Source organism: Schistocerca serialis, chromosome 1 (genome assembly GCF_023864345.2).
Source record: "Schistocerca serialis cubense isolate TAMUIC-IGC-003099 chromosome 1, iqSchSeri2.2, whole genome shotgun sequence".
Lineage (NCBI taxonomy): Eukaryota > Metazoa > Arthropoda > Insecta > Orthoptera > Acrididae > Schistocerca > Schistocerca serialis.
In genome coordinates this window covers 674,600,466-674,617,363 of record NC_064638.1, presented here as the reverse complement: position 1 = coordinate 674,617,363, position 16,898 = coordinate 674,600,466, and the positions used below count along the sequence as shown (strand labels likewise).

General features: G+C 38.0%; 1 protein-coding gene across 1 annotated transcript in view; it reads left to right on the top strand.

Moving 5' to 3' along the window:
• Positions 1–16,898, top strand: part of LOC126423533 (collagen alpha chain CG42342-like) — a 649,892-nt gene that overhangs the window by 392,711 nt on the left and 240,283 nt on the right. The window contains exon 17 of the mRNA XM_050087251.1: positions 10,850–10,954. Coding sequence (XP_049943208.1) covers positions 10,850–10,954 — 105 coding nt within the window. The remainder of the gene's footprint in view (positions 1–10,849; positions 10,955–16,898) is intronic.

The window sequence follows — 16,898 nt, the reverse complement described above, 5'->3', positions numbered from 1 at the left end:
TTATATCTTGATCGCACTGCTAGACCCACAGATTTCATTAGGTAATATTTGATAGAAAATTCAGCATTGTGTGATATGCAGTCCTAAAATGCTAGATAATTACCACAGAAATGTTTATTCTGCTTCAGCAAATAATAAAAATTCAACATAGAAAATATTTTCTACCTCAATAATGGACTATGAATCTTTATTTTTTAGTGTATTATTATACTATCATTGAAAAAGACAGTTCTCTGAGTGATCCTTCAATCTTGTGGTTTCAATATAATCATTAAATCTGACCTATTAGTCCTGGAAAATTGAAAGGATGGCACATTTGAATATCTGTTCTAGAAGTTAAAGCAGGTGGTGGTCTTCCTGGCACTTATAGCTGTATACTTCAGTTATCCATAAATATAACCATCAAATGTAAAGTAGCTAGGGTGAACATGAACTTGACCAATAATGTGTACATTTCAACTCACTGAGTCACCCATAGAAGATTCATTGAGTAAATTTATCATTACTCATATGCTATACATGGACAATCCCTGAATGCAAGTCAGTAAATATTATTGTTTCTATGCTATGTATCCCTGTTTTAAAGAGAACTGTAATTTTTTTTACTTTGCTCACCCAATTGGTCTTCATAATTTTCTGAAGTCCTGCAAGTCAAAGCACTTTAAATTCTAATGAGGTCAAGTTTCACACCTGTAAAGCAGGCTTGAGGCAGAAACTACCTATTACTTCTCCATTAATATGATGGCTACACTTACATCTTCAGTGAGAATGTTCTAATGTTAGGCATTGAGACGCCATGTGACCAATGAAAATTATGTTTCCACATTCCTTTTGAGAGTATAATTCTTTGTTAGAATGCTTCCACATGATCTATCTGTTCCAGATGTTCCTAATCATAGTGTATAGAAGTGCAGAGGTTCTGCAAGCACCTTGGCTTTCTCAGTGTTCACAGTCAGACCAAATCACTCAAATGGCATCTCTGTTGTTGGGCCTGAGTGAATTTAGTGAATCTTCTTTGGTGAAGTTTGGCTTTATTAAAATGTACATCATGAAACTAGTATCTAATTCTCATACTGCTGTTGTTTGTAGTTGATGGGTTATGAAGTATGATCACAAAGCTGAGGGCAAAAATTGTATATAGACGTCTACAGCCTTGTTTACGTTCATTTGTGATTCAAACTTCCTCTGAGACGTTACTTTCATACAGAACCTCAGCAGTCATACATCTGTTGTGAGCTTTGATGAGAACTACAATATGTGGAGGACAATTAAAGTATCTTAAAATCACCTACAAAACATCTGTTGATGTAATGTCAAAGGTTTTCAAAGAACATATAACACTACAAATAGGAGTCATGGATGTTCGCTGCATTTCTTTTGTTGTTATTTGACACAAATATCATGTCATTGGCACCTCTACAAGAGTGAAACCCACAATGTGAAGTAGATAAATCAGCAGGTGTGTCATGTGTCATGGAAGAACTCGGAAAGCATAGCTCTGAGCATGAGCATGTAGAACATCTGTTGCCCAAGTTCAGAAAATAGTTAGCCAAGCACTGAATAGTTATGTACCTTTTAGAACAGTTTTTGACGGGAGGGACCCTCTGTAAAGAGACTTATCAAGAAACATAAACTAATGTGATGATGATGAAGTCTCATATTCTGTGAAAGAGTGTAGGGGATGATGCGGGAGACCCGCACCACCGTACTAGGCAAGATCCTAGTGGAGGTGGTTTGCCATTGCCTTCCTCTGACCATAATGGGGATGAATGATATGAATGATGATGATAAAGACAACACAACAACACCAAGTCATCTTGAGGCAGGTGAAAATCCCTGACTCCGCCGGGAATTGAACCCGAGACCCTGGGCTCGGGAAGCGAGAACGCTACCATGAGACTACAAGCTGCGGACAAACTAATGTACAATAGGATTAAAACAAGGAATAGGGCTGAAGATAGGGAGATGCTAAATGAGATACATTTGGCTTTCAGTAGGGCAATATACAAAGCCTTCAATGGCTACCACAGCTGAATTTTGTTGAAGATCATGCTAGAAAGGAATCCTATTGATGATGTTGATATCTCACAAAACACAGAGTAAGTCTGGTCATATGAAAAGGCTGTCTTTGGCAACAAAGTTAGTTCACAGACACTCATGGATGACACAGGAACTGAAACTGAAGTTAATGAAAGAAAAGACAGAAATGTGGAACTCCATTTTTAAATGTTCCCTTACAAAAGACAAGCCAGGCGTACATCCCCAGTTTCATTTTTGCACCAGTTCAAAGATGAGTGATTTATTTATTAGTGTCCGTGGTGTTGAGAAACAACTGAAATTATTAAAACAGAACAAGACACCATGGCCTGATGAAAATCTTATCAGATTCTCTGTACAGAGTTTGCAACTGAGTTAGCACCTCTTTTAACCATACAGTATCATAGATCCCTTGAACAAGAAACCATTCCCAGTAGTTGGAAGGAAGAACATGTCACACCCAACTACAAGCTTGAAAGCAAAAGTGATCCATAAAATTATTACTGAGGGAGATGGTCTGGTGGTAGGACACTGATTTCATATACAGTTTTCCATGATTTTGCTACATCACTTAAGGCAAATATTGGGTTGGCACCTTTGAAAGGTTATTGCCAACTTTGTTTCCCATCACTATCTAATGGAAGTTTGTCCTCTTTGTCTAATGGCCTAGTCATTGATGGAATGTTAAACCCTAATCATCATTCCTTGTTTTCCAGTGTCACTGACATCCACCTGTTATAGAATCTTAGAACATAATCTGAGCTAAATGTAGTGAGGCACCTCAAGCAGACTGACCTTCTCCAAGATAATCTGCATGAAAAAAATGGACATCATTTAATTCCAATATGATAGAAGTAGAGGAATTATGGTCAAGGTTTAAATGGATTGTATATTGTGCCTTGGAGAAGTATGTGTCAAGTAAAAGATTAAGGACAGAAAAGATCGAACATGATTTAATAGCAAAATTCTTAAATTGCTAAGGAAGCGGAGACTGTTACACTCTCAGTTCAAAAAAGAACACGCGAACAATGACAGGCAAAAGTTACTAGAAATTCACACATCTGTAAGAAGATTGATGCATGGAGTATTCAACAACTGTGAACATCATACCTTAGCTTAAGATGTTTATGAAAAACCCAAGAAAATTCTGATCCTATGTAAAATCACTAAGCAAGTTGAAGGCTTCTAGCCCATCACTCTTTCTCCAATTTGATGTGGCAATAGAAGAAAATGGAAAGCTAAAGTTTTAAATCTCACGTTGAAGAAATCATTCACACAGGAGAATTATAGAACCATGCCGTCATTTCACCATCATAACAAAATCCTGTATTGTGGACAAGGTAATAGGCATCCCTGGTATAGAAAAGCAACTTATTGAGCTGAAAACAAATAAGTTGCCAGGTACAGATGGATTCCCAGTTTTGTTTTACAGGGATTACTCTATGACATAGACCCCTTACTTAGCTTGCATCTGTTGTGAAACTCTCACGTAGTGCAAAATCCCAGGTGATTGCAAGAAAGCAAAGATGACTCTCATACAGAAGAAGAGCAGAAGAACTGTCTTGAAAAAGTTACGGATCAGGATCCTTAACATTGGTTTGCTGCAGAATTCTTGAACATGTCCACATTCAGAATATAATAAAATTCAATGAGACAAAAGAACTTCTGTCCACAAATCAGCATGGATTTAGAAAACATGCCTTTCTCTCACATGATATCCTGTGAATCATGAATGAAGGACAACAGACAGATTCCATATTCTTAGTTTTCTGGAAAGCATTTGATACAGTGCCACATTGCAGACTGTTTACAAAGGTATGGGCATATGGAATAGGTTCCCAGATATGTGAGTGGCTGGAAGACTTATTAAGTAATAGAACCCAGTATACTGTCCTCAACAGCTAGTGATCATCAGAGACAAGGGTATTGTCAGGAGTGTCTCAGGGAAGTGTGATAGGACTACTCTTATGCTCTCTATGTGTAAGTAATTTGATGGATAGAATGAGAAGCAATATGCAGCTGTTTGCTGATGGTGCTGTGGTGTATGGGAAGGTGTCATCTTGAGAGACTGTAGGAGGATACAAGGTGACTTAGAAAAAAATTCTAATTTGTGTAAAGAAGAGCAGCTTGTTGGAAATGTAGAAACATATGAGCTAATGCAGACGAGTCTGAAAATCAATCCTGTAATGTTCAAATACAACATACAGTGTACTGCTTGGCACAGTCATATTGATTAAATATCTAGGTGTAACACTGCAAAGTAGTATGAAACATGACAAGCTCATAAGGATGGTAGTAGGGAAGGTGAATGTTTGACTTCAGTTTATTGGGAGAATTTTCGGAAAGTGTGGTTGATCTGTGAAGGAGACCACATACAGTTCACTAATGCAACCCATTCTTGAGTGCTACCTGAATGTTTGGGATGTCCACCTCATTTGATTATGGGAAGACATTGAAGCAGTTCAGAGGTGAGCTGCTAAATTTGTTACCAGTTGGTTCAATCAACACACAAGGCTCCCTCCTAGGTCCACAAAGTGGAAAGTGAGCAGATGAGACCCCAATCACTCTACCCCACTTCAATACAATGAGCAACTACATGGTGTTTCATGAAGATATACTGACCATTCCACAGCATGTGTTATACATCAGTGGTGGCGCAGTGTGCAGACATGCCCAGGGATGCTTATTTTTACAAAATGTGTTAACACTACATGAAATACAGATACGGAATGGGACTGATCATGTTGAAGTACTAAACAGTAATCTGCCATAATGTATTGCTTGACCATTTTTCAAATATCTAACATTCTTCAACACCTAGATGACCTACTGCTGTTGCAGAGGGAGCCAATTTAAGCCTGTGCATCACTTCATGTTGTCGAGGTAAGGGTGGGGTGATGGATTTGATTCCTCTCATAGTGTGAAAAGTATTCCAGCCACTGCTAGTGGGTATAATGAAATCAGCATTGTGGAATACACATTGAAAGGATAAAACACTTGGGGAATGCTCTGTAGTATGGTAAACAATTGGCTGCTCCAGCTGATGCACTTCTTGATAAGTGTCGCTGAGTCCCAAACCAGTAAGTAGGTTGATTAGATTTGTTGATCTAAATTTGCTGTGAATGATGAGTGTGACAGCATGTATTATTGGAGATATAGATGACTGAGAGTGAATGGCAGTAATGTGGCCATGGGATCCATTGTTATTGTGGCAGCTGCTTTTATGATTCTCTCCCTTCTGCTTCTTCGTCTCTGCTCTTTGAAGAATACCACACACAATTTAAAAAAAATTACACTATCTACAAAAACACACAACAGTTTTTCTGGTGCAAATTGTGCAGTAAACTATGCAGTCCACATACATATGGGGTATTGTAACAGAAACTTTCTCCAGCAGTTTGTCTAAGGTGAACTGGCATGTGTCATGTCACTTTGACCAACTGAATATCTGCTTCATGCTCAGGATGTCCTCTATCTTCAGTATACATACTTAATGTATGAAGAACTATTTTTAGAGGTCAGTGTGACACTTTGCATCTACAGAGTGTAGTTCTCCAAGAGAGCAGAAATGTCTTCATTTGGTATCTCTCCATTCATCCTTCCTCTGTTGTGTCCTGTGCAAGCCTTTCATCACAATTGTTGTTTCTGTCCTCTGTTTTAAAGAAATTCAAAATTGCCATCTTTAACATAAAACAGACAGTTAGTTTTTGTTTTAAACAAATTCCACTTCAGCTGAATGCAAACTCCGTGGGACATTGAAGGGTGTTCCTCTGAAATCTGTTAATTGAATCAGCCGTGGTGTACTCTTTTACACAACATACATAGACAACACTAGGATTTTTGTTCATGAAACTTTAGGGATTCCTAAATTTCTCAAATAACTTGCATTTGCCAATTCAACCGCTTTCTCACTAATATTATATAGGTCACTGACAATGCAGCACATACAAATTATAAACTTCTCAGTCATTGTTTACAGGAATGTATTCTACAGAAAAACTCTCTTAAAAAACTAAACTCTGCCCACAGGAGTCACTGGATTCGAATGTGGAGGGGTTGTGTGGTCAGCACACCCATCTCCTGACAATATGTCAATTTACGAGACCTGAGCCACTACTTCTCAATCAAGTAGCTCCTTAGTTTGCCTCACAAGGGCTGAGTTCACCATCCAAGTGCTGGCCCAGCATGACAGTGCTTAACTTTGGTGATCTGATGAGAGCCAGTGTTATCACTCCAGCAAGGTCTGACTAGATTCTGGTGATTCGTCTTCCCTCACAATTCTAGCCGTTAAAAGGATGAATTCTGAGTAGAGGCAGGGTGTCTTTTGGCATTAATGATAGCTAAAATTTTTGTATAGGCTTAATAAAACCAGTTTCTGCTTCTTTTTCCTTTTTTTCTTTAGTGAAGCCAAAAGTTTTTTCTACTAATTCCATGATGAGTTCTCCAAGAGTAGTCCACTGCAGCTGTCCTCCATGGTAATTCGATGCAGAGTTGGCTGATATAATACTGAGCTGGTACTCAGTGATCACAGTTTCATTTTGAAGTTTTGAGATGTTAATTATTCTATCAGCATTGTTATGAAGTGAGCATGAAGCTCGTAATTGACAAGGAACTTGAGATGACCTTTTTTCAGTCCAGATATCTTCAGTATTTCTGGCCCCCTTTATGATAATGATTTCTTTCATCAGACATTGTCTAGTAACACTACAATCAAGAAGATGACAGTATTTAGAGCATAAATGCTTCCATTTAAATTTGCAGCTGTTTAGTAGGAAGAACTGGATGATAGTGATAAAAAGCTCATGCTCTACACAAATATCAAGAAGTGGACTCTGTTGCCAGTGCAGTTCACTACTCTTTATTTGGTTGTGTCAGTATGGTGTGGTTCATAATATGTCCTAAATTAAGTTTTCAGCAAGTAATGTTGGTTCACCTGACTGTGGCCACTTCAAAAGAACAGAGCTTAACTGCTCATAAGAATGCTTCTTAGAGTTATATTTATTAGGTGTTGTCATGATGATTGAGTGTAATGTAGTAGTTTTCAGAGATAGGGATGAGAAAGATCATGATCTGTTCATTTAAAGCAATTGGAGGAAGGCAGTGTTCATTGAGTGAACTAGTCTTTCCTGCAAAACCAACATTGTGATTACAATGTTCTCCACCTGCCTTCCCCTTCAAAAGGATGAACGAATCTGCTGCCCTCAGCCATCTTACCTTCATCTGATAACTGGGTTTCAGTGAGAGCAGCAATGTCTTTTTCAGCATGTGCTAACACAGAGGTTACAAAGGTTACAAGAGCTCCTCTTGTTTCTAGTCTGTAATTGATATTCATCACATCCATTTTTTTCCATATCCCTTGTCCAGCTTTCATTCTATTTCATCTAATTTATTTTTCCTGCTAAGTTTGATTTACCTTAAGGGTACTACTAACTAGTCAGATTAACCACCAACATTCTGATCACATTAGAGACCCTCCCAAAGTGGGGCAAGCATCAGTGTTTCTAAACAGATCTGTGCACTCATACATATTGACTGTATCTCTGAGTAGTCTAGATTAGAGACACTCTGTGTCAGTCACCACCTATCTCCATCACCTTTGTCATGTCTTTGACTACACTGTTAGATATAAATCACTGGAAAGAGCCACTGCCACAAAATATCTAGGAGCATGCACACAAGGCCATAAAAACAACCATTTGAAATTAGACAGATAGCAGAGTGATATTCATTGACAGAAGCGAAATGAAAGTAAATACACCCACAAAAGAGGGCACAACTAATATAGAGGAGTTTTTTAAAGAACTGGAAATATTTAGTAGTAGTTTTTAAAAATGGAAATTAAAGCATAAAAAATTGTAAGCCAACAGTGTCAACTTTTTCAAACATTTTTTAATTCCTATATCATCTTCTTTCATTGTATTAAATTACAACTGACGATAGAAGAGAAAAAAAATTGCCCTCTCCATTGACAAACTGAAATAATACTCATAGTAATTTATGAAAAACCATGTAAGTGTGACTCAGAATAGGATGAGACACTGTAAGACAAAAATGACTATATGAATTGGCTTACAAGTCAGCATATAAAATGTTAGAAGTCTACATAGGCCAGAAGCTACCAAAATTGTGGTGTCCAAATTGGAGGAATATAAAGTCAGTGTCACTGCATTACAGGAAAATGGATTGTGTGGGGAAGGGATTTTATGTGAGAATAAATCATCAATCTTTTATGTACGGTATAAAGAGAATGGAAGGCTTGACTATAGAACAGTGAAGTGTGCAGTCAGCAGAGGATGTCATGTCTCATTACAAGGAATAAGTATGGAAATGTAACACTTGTTAATGCATATGCACTAACAAGTGATAAGGAGGAGAAAAGTAGATTTTATGAAGAATTAAAAACAATGTGAAAGCATTGGTACCAGAAATATTAAAGTCATTTTGGGAGATTTCAGAGCCAAAGTGAGATAGAAAGACCTGTGTAGGACCAACAATTAGGAAGGAGGCAGTACATGCAAAAACAGATGACAGTGAACTATACCTAATCATTTGTGTACTAACTCAGAGCTTTGTGGTGAGCTCGACAGTTTGCCTCCCCAAATGGATACACAAAGGGACCTGGACACCTCAGGTGGTAATACTATCAATCAGATTGATTGTTTGCTTGTAGATGATGGGTACTTATAGATGAGAGGTGCAAGGTATTAGATATTAGATCTTACAGAGGTGCTGCTGTAGGGACTGACCATTAGCTAGTAATTGGAAAACTACAATTGTACTGTAAAATATAGAGAAACAACATGGTCAAGAGATATTTTGATGCTGAGAAGCATAAAGATCCAGAGTTGTGTCACCAGTATAATATCAGAGTGTATAGCAAGTCCAAAGTCCTGGCATCAAACCTCAGGGATGAAATAAATGTTATTGATCAATGTGGAAGATATAAAGACCACCATAACTGAAGCAGCAAAAGAAATGCTGGGTGGAAAAAATCCAACACCCAAGAAGAAATGGTTCAGTGATACATGTGAACAAGCTGTGAAAGCCAGGAAGAGAGTAAGGGAGACTTTAATGCAGAATAGAAACCATGCAGAAAAACAGGAAGCATTCAAGAACATAAAATGAGGAACAAACAGGATTCTGAGCACAGAGAAAAGAAAATTGATGACCAATACGGTTAATGAAATAGAGAGGGCAAATACAAATTTGACAACAGAAAAATGCCAGGAAAAGGGTCTGTACAGGAATAGGGAATATTTTGAGAAGATGTTGAATGCTGTAGATCCTGACAATATCTCCCCAAAAGGAATAATTGCAGAGGGTGTAGAGGAAGAAGAAACTGAAATGAGTCAGTATGATGTAGTTAGAGCTACTAAGAAACTGGAGAATAATAAGATGTCAGGAGAAGCTAGGATAATGGCAGAGATGTTAAAGGCAGTAGATGAAACTCTTCAGAAAGAGATATACAGTCTTGTAAGTGAAGCATGGAGAAAAGAGGAAATCAGTTACAATTATTTCACTGCAGGAAAAGAACTCTAAAAGGAGCTGAAGCAGTTATAGCGATATATCTCTGCTAACTGTTCCATACAAAATACTATCATGAATAATTCTTGATAAGCTGAAGTCTTATGCTGAAGACATTGGTCTAAGCTATCAGTCAAGTTTTCAGGCAGAAACATCAACTGTGGATCAAATTTTCACCATGAGACAAATCTTGGGGAACTGCTGTGAATCCAACCTATGCATCCGGATAACATTCATAGTTCTCTCAAAGGCTTATAGTAGTATACGCAGGTTAAGTATTTACAACATCCTGAAAAAGCATGGCACACAAAGAAAGTTAATCAACTTGGTCAAGGTGTGTGCAGCAGAGGTGAGAGCCAAACTAAAATATTAGGAGGAACTGTTAAAGGAATCCTCCTTTGTTCCTCGAGAAAGTAATTCAAGAAATGAAAACAGAGGGCAAAGGGATGAAGCTAAATGCAAAGACACAGACATTGAGATATGCAGATGACATTGCAGCCAAAGTGGAGTCAGAGGAAGAGGTAGCAGAAATTATAATGGACTTAGCCGAGAATGTCAGTGAGATTGGATTGAGGATTGATGTGAGAAGATTGAAGTGATGGAAGTACACAGAGAAGCCAATAATAATGCCCCACTACAGACAGGAGTGTGGAACATATCCAGAATGGAATACTGTTGCTGTTAAGTAACTGTTAACTGGTTGTCCACATCAAGCTTTGTGCATTTTGTGTACATGATGTGTTCCTATACTACATGTATGTTTTCTGCACCAATAAATAACAAAAGATTGTATTTCCCATAGTTAACTGGTAAGTAATTCATGCATGATTTCTTTTAGTTTCTGAACAATAAAAAATAGAGGGTTTTTATTTATTTATTTATTTATTGAAACAGTAATTTCTTGAACCACCTCCACAGATTTTTCACTGCACTGCCACAGTGACCCATTGTTTCAAGAAAATAAGAATAAATTAAAGTAATAATCATCAGGCCAATATAATTTGGATAAAAAACTGCCTAGGGGTAAAGGGAGTATTCTTGTGAAATTGGTAGAGTTATTCATATTAAGATATTGTTATGAAATTTATCACTTTCCCTACCCACAGTAGAAATTTTTGTGTAATTTTATGAATATTGCATACATAATGCTTCATACATAGGGTTATATTAAATCTGAAAGGAAATTGTCATGAGAAAGGTATTAAATGGTGGAAAACCTACTTATGGAAAATAAATTCTTTACCAGGAACTAGGACACCAGCTTTGAATAACATTTGTACTGTTGCAGGTAATTGGTCCTCCAGGCCCTCCAGGTCCAGCTGGCAGCCCAGGTCTCCAAGGACCCCCAGGGATCAAAGGGGATAGGGGAATGGATGGAACAAAAGGAGAGCCTGTAAGTGCTTTCACTGTCTGTATGTATGTCAGATATTTCTTTCATCAACCTAAATATAGCTTCAGCATAATTAAATGATTATGTTGTATCCATTGTCTGATGAAAAATATTTGCCCTGGATTTATGACAATATGACCAGTATTCATACAAATACTACTTCTAACTAACAGTGAGTTTCCTTTTGACTTTATATATCTTAGTATTCCATCAGAAATTAGTAAGTACAGGATTCTGGAATTCTGTTAACAATTGCCCTCGATACTTTTTGACAGATTTCCAGTGCCATTGAAGAATCTGGATGTAACTTTGGATGAGCACTTTAGCTGGGCAGAGAATAGTGTCACCTTGTGCAAGAAGACTTACATGTGCCTTTGTGCCCTCAAAAAGTTTCAGAATATATATCCATAGGATGTGAAATGTAAATTACCCAATCACCCATTCTACCAAACCTCCACTATTGTCACACATTTCTCTTGATGGGACATCCACGGCTGGTGTAAATACCAGTTGTTATTGAAATGTCTGAATAAATATTATTTTCCAAAAATGAAAGCACAAGCAAGTTTCAGGACAGCAATCCCATCTTCAGGTTCATCTGAAAAATTATAACTAAATTGTGACAACCGCAAAATGTCAAATTCTTAAAAAGAATGCAGAACTTGCAAAGATATTTTAAAAAATACAACTTATAGATACAGAATGTCCAACTAATAGACGTTAATATACAGATTCTGTGGTTAGTGGCATGTAAGCAGAAAATTCGTCTCATACATTCCTAGGCCAGACAGAAAACCTCTCCAAAAGCAGGGCAGCCTACATAAAAACACATTAAACCCCATTTATAAAAAGTGTGACTGCTGCAAATAAAATCAAAAGATCAACTATTAATGACTCTACACCACATGAACCACAATACTACTTATAATATATTAAAAACAAAGATTCCATTACTTACCAAACGGGAAAGCGCTGGTAGATAGGCACACTTTCCCATTTGGTAAGTCATGGAATCTTTGTTTTTAATATATTTTTCCCATGTGGAATGTTTCTTTCTATTTTATTTATACTACTTTTAATGATATACAGTTAAGAGTGTGTCTAACATGTTTCTGCAAAGAGTGAAATAGCTGGACTTTCATGCACTAGAACCAGATAAAGAAAGAATACATAATCTTTGCACCTACAGTCATCAGCATGTACACTGTAGTACCCTTCTATAAAGACTTTGGCTTATCAGTACTTACCAGCCACACACCAGTGTGAAAGTGCCAGGGGGTGGGCAGTATTGCCACCACATAAGCGAGTGCAATGCGTATGCCACCTCTTGGCTAAGCTCCAAACTAATATCCCCATTATCAGCATATCTAAAACTTCTAAAAATAGAACCACTGTCATCATGCTAATTCCAAACATCCACTATTATTACAAATAATATTGCCTGCTGTAAACCAATTACAAACCAACAGGTGTAACAAGAATTAGGTAAGTGACATAGCTCCTATCATGCCACTCTGGAAGTCATATGGCACATTATGACAGCACACACAAAATTGTCACTAAATTGTACCCATTCTGACTTTTTAGTAAACTAAACCAATGGACCTAAATCAATAAATAACTTTTTAAAACCACCATCCTAACATAGACCACATAAACAATAGCCATATGAATGAAAAAAACAATAAAAAGCCACATATTAGGAATATTTGTTAAAAGTATAAGCAGTAAATTACCAGTTCATCTCCAATACCATTGCACCTGGTGCATGGTGTGTGTGTGGAGGGGGAGGGGCGGGAGGGGGGAGGGGGTGACAACTTTAAAATCTTCAGTGGGTACCTTTGTTTTTTTATTGCAGATTATGACTCTGTGGCAAAATCTACAGATGTTTTGTCTGAAACATTTTCTTCATTTCACCAGAGATGGCGCTATAATCAGAGGAATAGCAATGGGTACACAATCATAATTTATGACATGCTACTCAATGGTCTTTGAAAATCCAATGACACGTGGGACCCCACCTCCATGCTGTGAGGGTAGAACAGGCCAGTATTTCATAACTTCTAATTGGAAACCCCATTTGCAACATTGTATTGCTGGACATGTCAAACAGGGGACTATTCGACAAGCCACCACCATCGCCATCTAGCAAACTACGACATATCATAACAGGCAGTACACTATGACTGAATCTCATGTATTGTGCAGACATTGAACAGATAATGGCTCTAAAGATTACATTACTTGTGCAGTGTTTATTGCCTGCAGACCTGCCTATTATTTGCAGAATAGACGTGCAAGTGGATGATGAATATTACAACAAAAGAAGAAAAAATTGAAATGATCGCAATTTATGGAGAATGTAGGAGAAATGCTGAGACTGCTGTTGCTGTGTTTGCTGAGTATTTTCCAGAGAAAGCTCACTCTTGAACTATCTTTTAGAAGGCTGTGAACACTTTTATCTCTGATGGCAGCCTGTAGATTGAAAAAAGGAAACAAAAGAAATGTGTTACAAGAAAAGTTAAAGAAATAGCTGTAATAATGGCAGCATCTAACAATTACACCATGATTCCAGTATGTCCATAGTTAATATTGTCACAATACTGCATCGTCATAAGTATCATCCATACTTCGTGTCACTGCATCAAGAACTTCTTGATGCTGATTTCCATATTTGGGTAGTGTTTTGTGAATGGGCACATCAACAAATGCAATGACCCCCACATTCTTTGACAAGGTACTACTTTCTGATGAGTCTACATTCACAAACCAAGGTAGCATTAACCGGCATAACACGTGGTACTGGATTGTAGATAATCCCTACTGGTTACGGCGAGTTGACCATCAACATCCTTGGTTGGTTAACGTATGGTTATGGGGTTTGATCAATGGCACATTGAATGGATGCAAATATTGAATGTTTTTGGAATAGGAACTACTGGTACTATTGCAAAATATTGCCCTGGGTGTTCAACAACATATGTGTTTTCAACATGATGGCTGCCCAGCCCATTATGCAATTGAAGCTCAGGCAGTATTGGACTATGTTTACACTGGCCAGTGGGTTAGAGGAGGTGGCCCTATTACTTGACCTGCTAGGTTGTCAGATTTGATGTCACCAGATTTTTTTCTGCCTGGATATTTAAAAGATATGCTGTACCAGCAAGTCTCAACAGGCTGTGACAACATGGTCAACCGCATCAGAACTGACATCCTTGCTCATATGCTTCTGTCTTGTGTACAGTCATTTGAAATGCAGATCACTAACATTATTTATGTTGGCAGTACTACTTTTGAACACTTACTTTAATTGGAAAAGTGGAGTAGCATTTGCCTCAAGCCATGGCCACAGTGCCATTGAGTTGTCCCCTGTTTGATATGCCAGAGGAATAGGATATTGCGAATGGATTACCAATTAGAAGTTATGATACCAGACTGTCCTGACTCTTAAATCTATACCCGATTTTAACAAATTTATCTTCTTCAGAAACGCTTTCCCTGCCATTGCCACTCTACATTTATATCATCTCTACTTCTACCATTATAATTTACTTTGCTCCCCAAATAGCAAAACTCATCTACTGCTTTAAGTGTCTCATTTCCTAATCTAATTCCCTCAGCATCGTCCAATTTAATTCGACTGCATTCCATTATCCTAATCTTGCTTTTCTTGATGTTCATCTTATATCCACCTTTCAAGACACTGTCCATTCTGTTCAGCAGCTCTTCCAGGTCCTTTGCTGTCTCTGACAGAATTACAGTGTCATCAGCAAACCTCAAAGTTTTTATTTCTTCTCCATGGATTTTAATTCATATCTAAATTTTTCTTTTGTTTGCATTACTGCTTGCTCAATATGCAGACTGATAACATGGGGGATAGGCTACAATCCTGTCTCACTCCCTTCCCAACCACTCCTTCCCTTTCATGCCCCTCGACTCTTACAACTGCCATCTGATTTCTGTACAAATTGTAAATAGCCTTTCGCTCCCTGTATTTTACCCCTGCCACCTTCAGAATTTGAAAGAGAGTATTCCAGTCAACATTGTCAAAAGCTTTCTCTAAATCTACAAATGCTAGAAATGTAGGTTTGCCTTTCCTTAATCTATTTTCTAAGATAAGTTGTAGGGCCAGTATTGCCTCATTTGTTCCAACATTTCTTTGGAATCCAAACTGATCTTCCTCAAGGTTGGCTTCTACCAGTTTTTCCCTTCATCTGTAAAGAATTCTAGTTAGTCTTTAGCAGCCGTGACTTATTAAACTGATAGTTCAGTAATTTTCACAACTGTCAACACCTGCTTTCTTTGGGATTGGAATTATTACATTCTTCATGAAGTCTGAGGGTATTTCACCTGTCTGATACATCTTGCTCATCAGATGGTAGAGTTTTGTCAGGGCTGGCTCTCCCAAGGCTATCAGTAGTTCTAAGGGAATGTTGTCCACTCTTAAGACCTTGTTTCGACTTAGGTCTTTCAGTGCTCTATCAAACTGTTCATGCAGTATCATATCTCCCATTTCATCTTCATCTACATCCTCTTCCATTTCCATAACATTGTCCTCAAGTACATCGCCCTTGTATAGACCCTCTATATACTCCTTCCACCTTTCTGCTTTCCCTTCTTTGCTTAGAACTGGGTTTCCATCTGAGATCTTGATATTCATACAAATGGCTCTCTTTTCTCCAAAAGTCTCTTTAATTTTCCTGTAGGCAGTATCTATCTGACCCCTAGTGAGATAAGCCTCTACATCCTTACATTTGTCCTCTAGCCATCCCTGCTTAGCTATTTTGCGCTTTCTGTTGATCTCATTTTTGAGTCATTTGTTGAATGGAATACTCTCTTTCAAATTCTGAAGGTTGCAGGCCATCCCTGCTTAGCCATTTTGTGCTTCCTGTCGATCTCATTTTTGAGTCGTTGGTTGACTGGAATACTCTCAAATTCTGAAGGTTGCAGGGGTCAAATACAGGGAGAGAATGGCTATTTACAATTAGTACAGAAATCAGATCACAGTTATAAGAGTGGAGGGGCATGAAAGGGAAGGAGTGGTAGGGAAGGGAATGAGACAGGATTGTAGCCTATCCTCCATGTTTTCAGTCTGTATATTGAGCAAGCAGTAAAGCAAACAAAAGAAAAATTCGGAGTAGGTATTGAAATCCATGGAGAAGAAATAAAAACTTTGAGGTTCGCTGATGACATTGTAATCCTGTCAGAGACAGCAAAGGACCTGGAAGAGCAGTTGAACGGAATGGATGGTGTCTTGAAAGGAGGATATAAGATGAACATCAACAAAAAAAAAAAAAAAAAAAAACGAGGATAATGGAATGTAGTCAAATTAAGTTCGGTGTTTTGCTATTTGGGGAGCAAAATAACTGATGATGGTCGAAGTAGAGAGGATATAAAATGTAGGTTTGCAATGGCAAGGAAAGCGTTTCTGAAGAAGAGAAATTTGTTTATATCGAGTATAGATTTAAGTGTCTGGAAGTCGTTTCTGAAAGTATTTGTATGGAGTGTAGCCATGTATGGAAGTGAAACATGGACGTTAAAAAGTTTGGATGAGAAGAGAAAATAAGCTTTCAAAATGTGGTGCTACAGAAGAATGCTGAAGATTAGACGGGTACATCACATAACTAATGAGGAGGTATTGAATAGAATTGGGGAGAAGAGGAGTTTGTGGCGCAACTTGACTGGAAGAAGGGACCGGTGGGTAGGACATATTCTGAGGCTTCAAGGGATCACCAATTTAGCATTGGAGGGCAGCGTGGAGGGTAAAAATCGCAGAGGGAGACAAAGAGATGAATACACTAAACAGATTCAGAAGGATGTAGTTTGCAGTAAGTACTGGGAGATCAAGAAGCTTGCATAGGACAGAGTAGCGTGGAGAGCTGCATCAAACCAGTCTCAGGACTGAAGACCACCACAACAACAACAACAACAACAACAACATCTCATT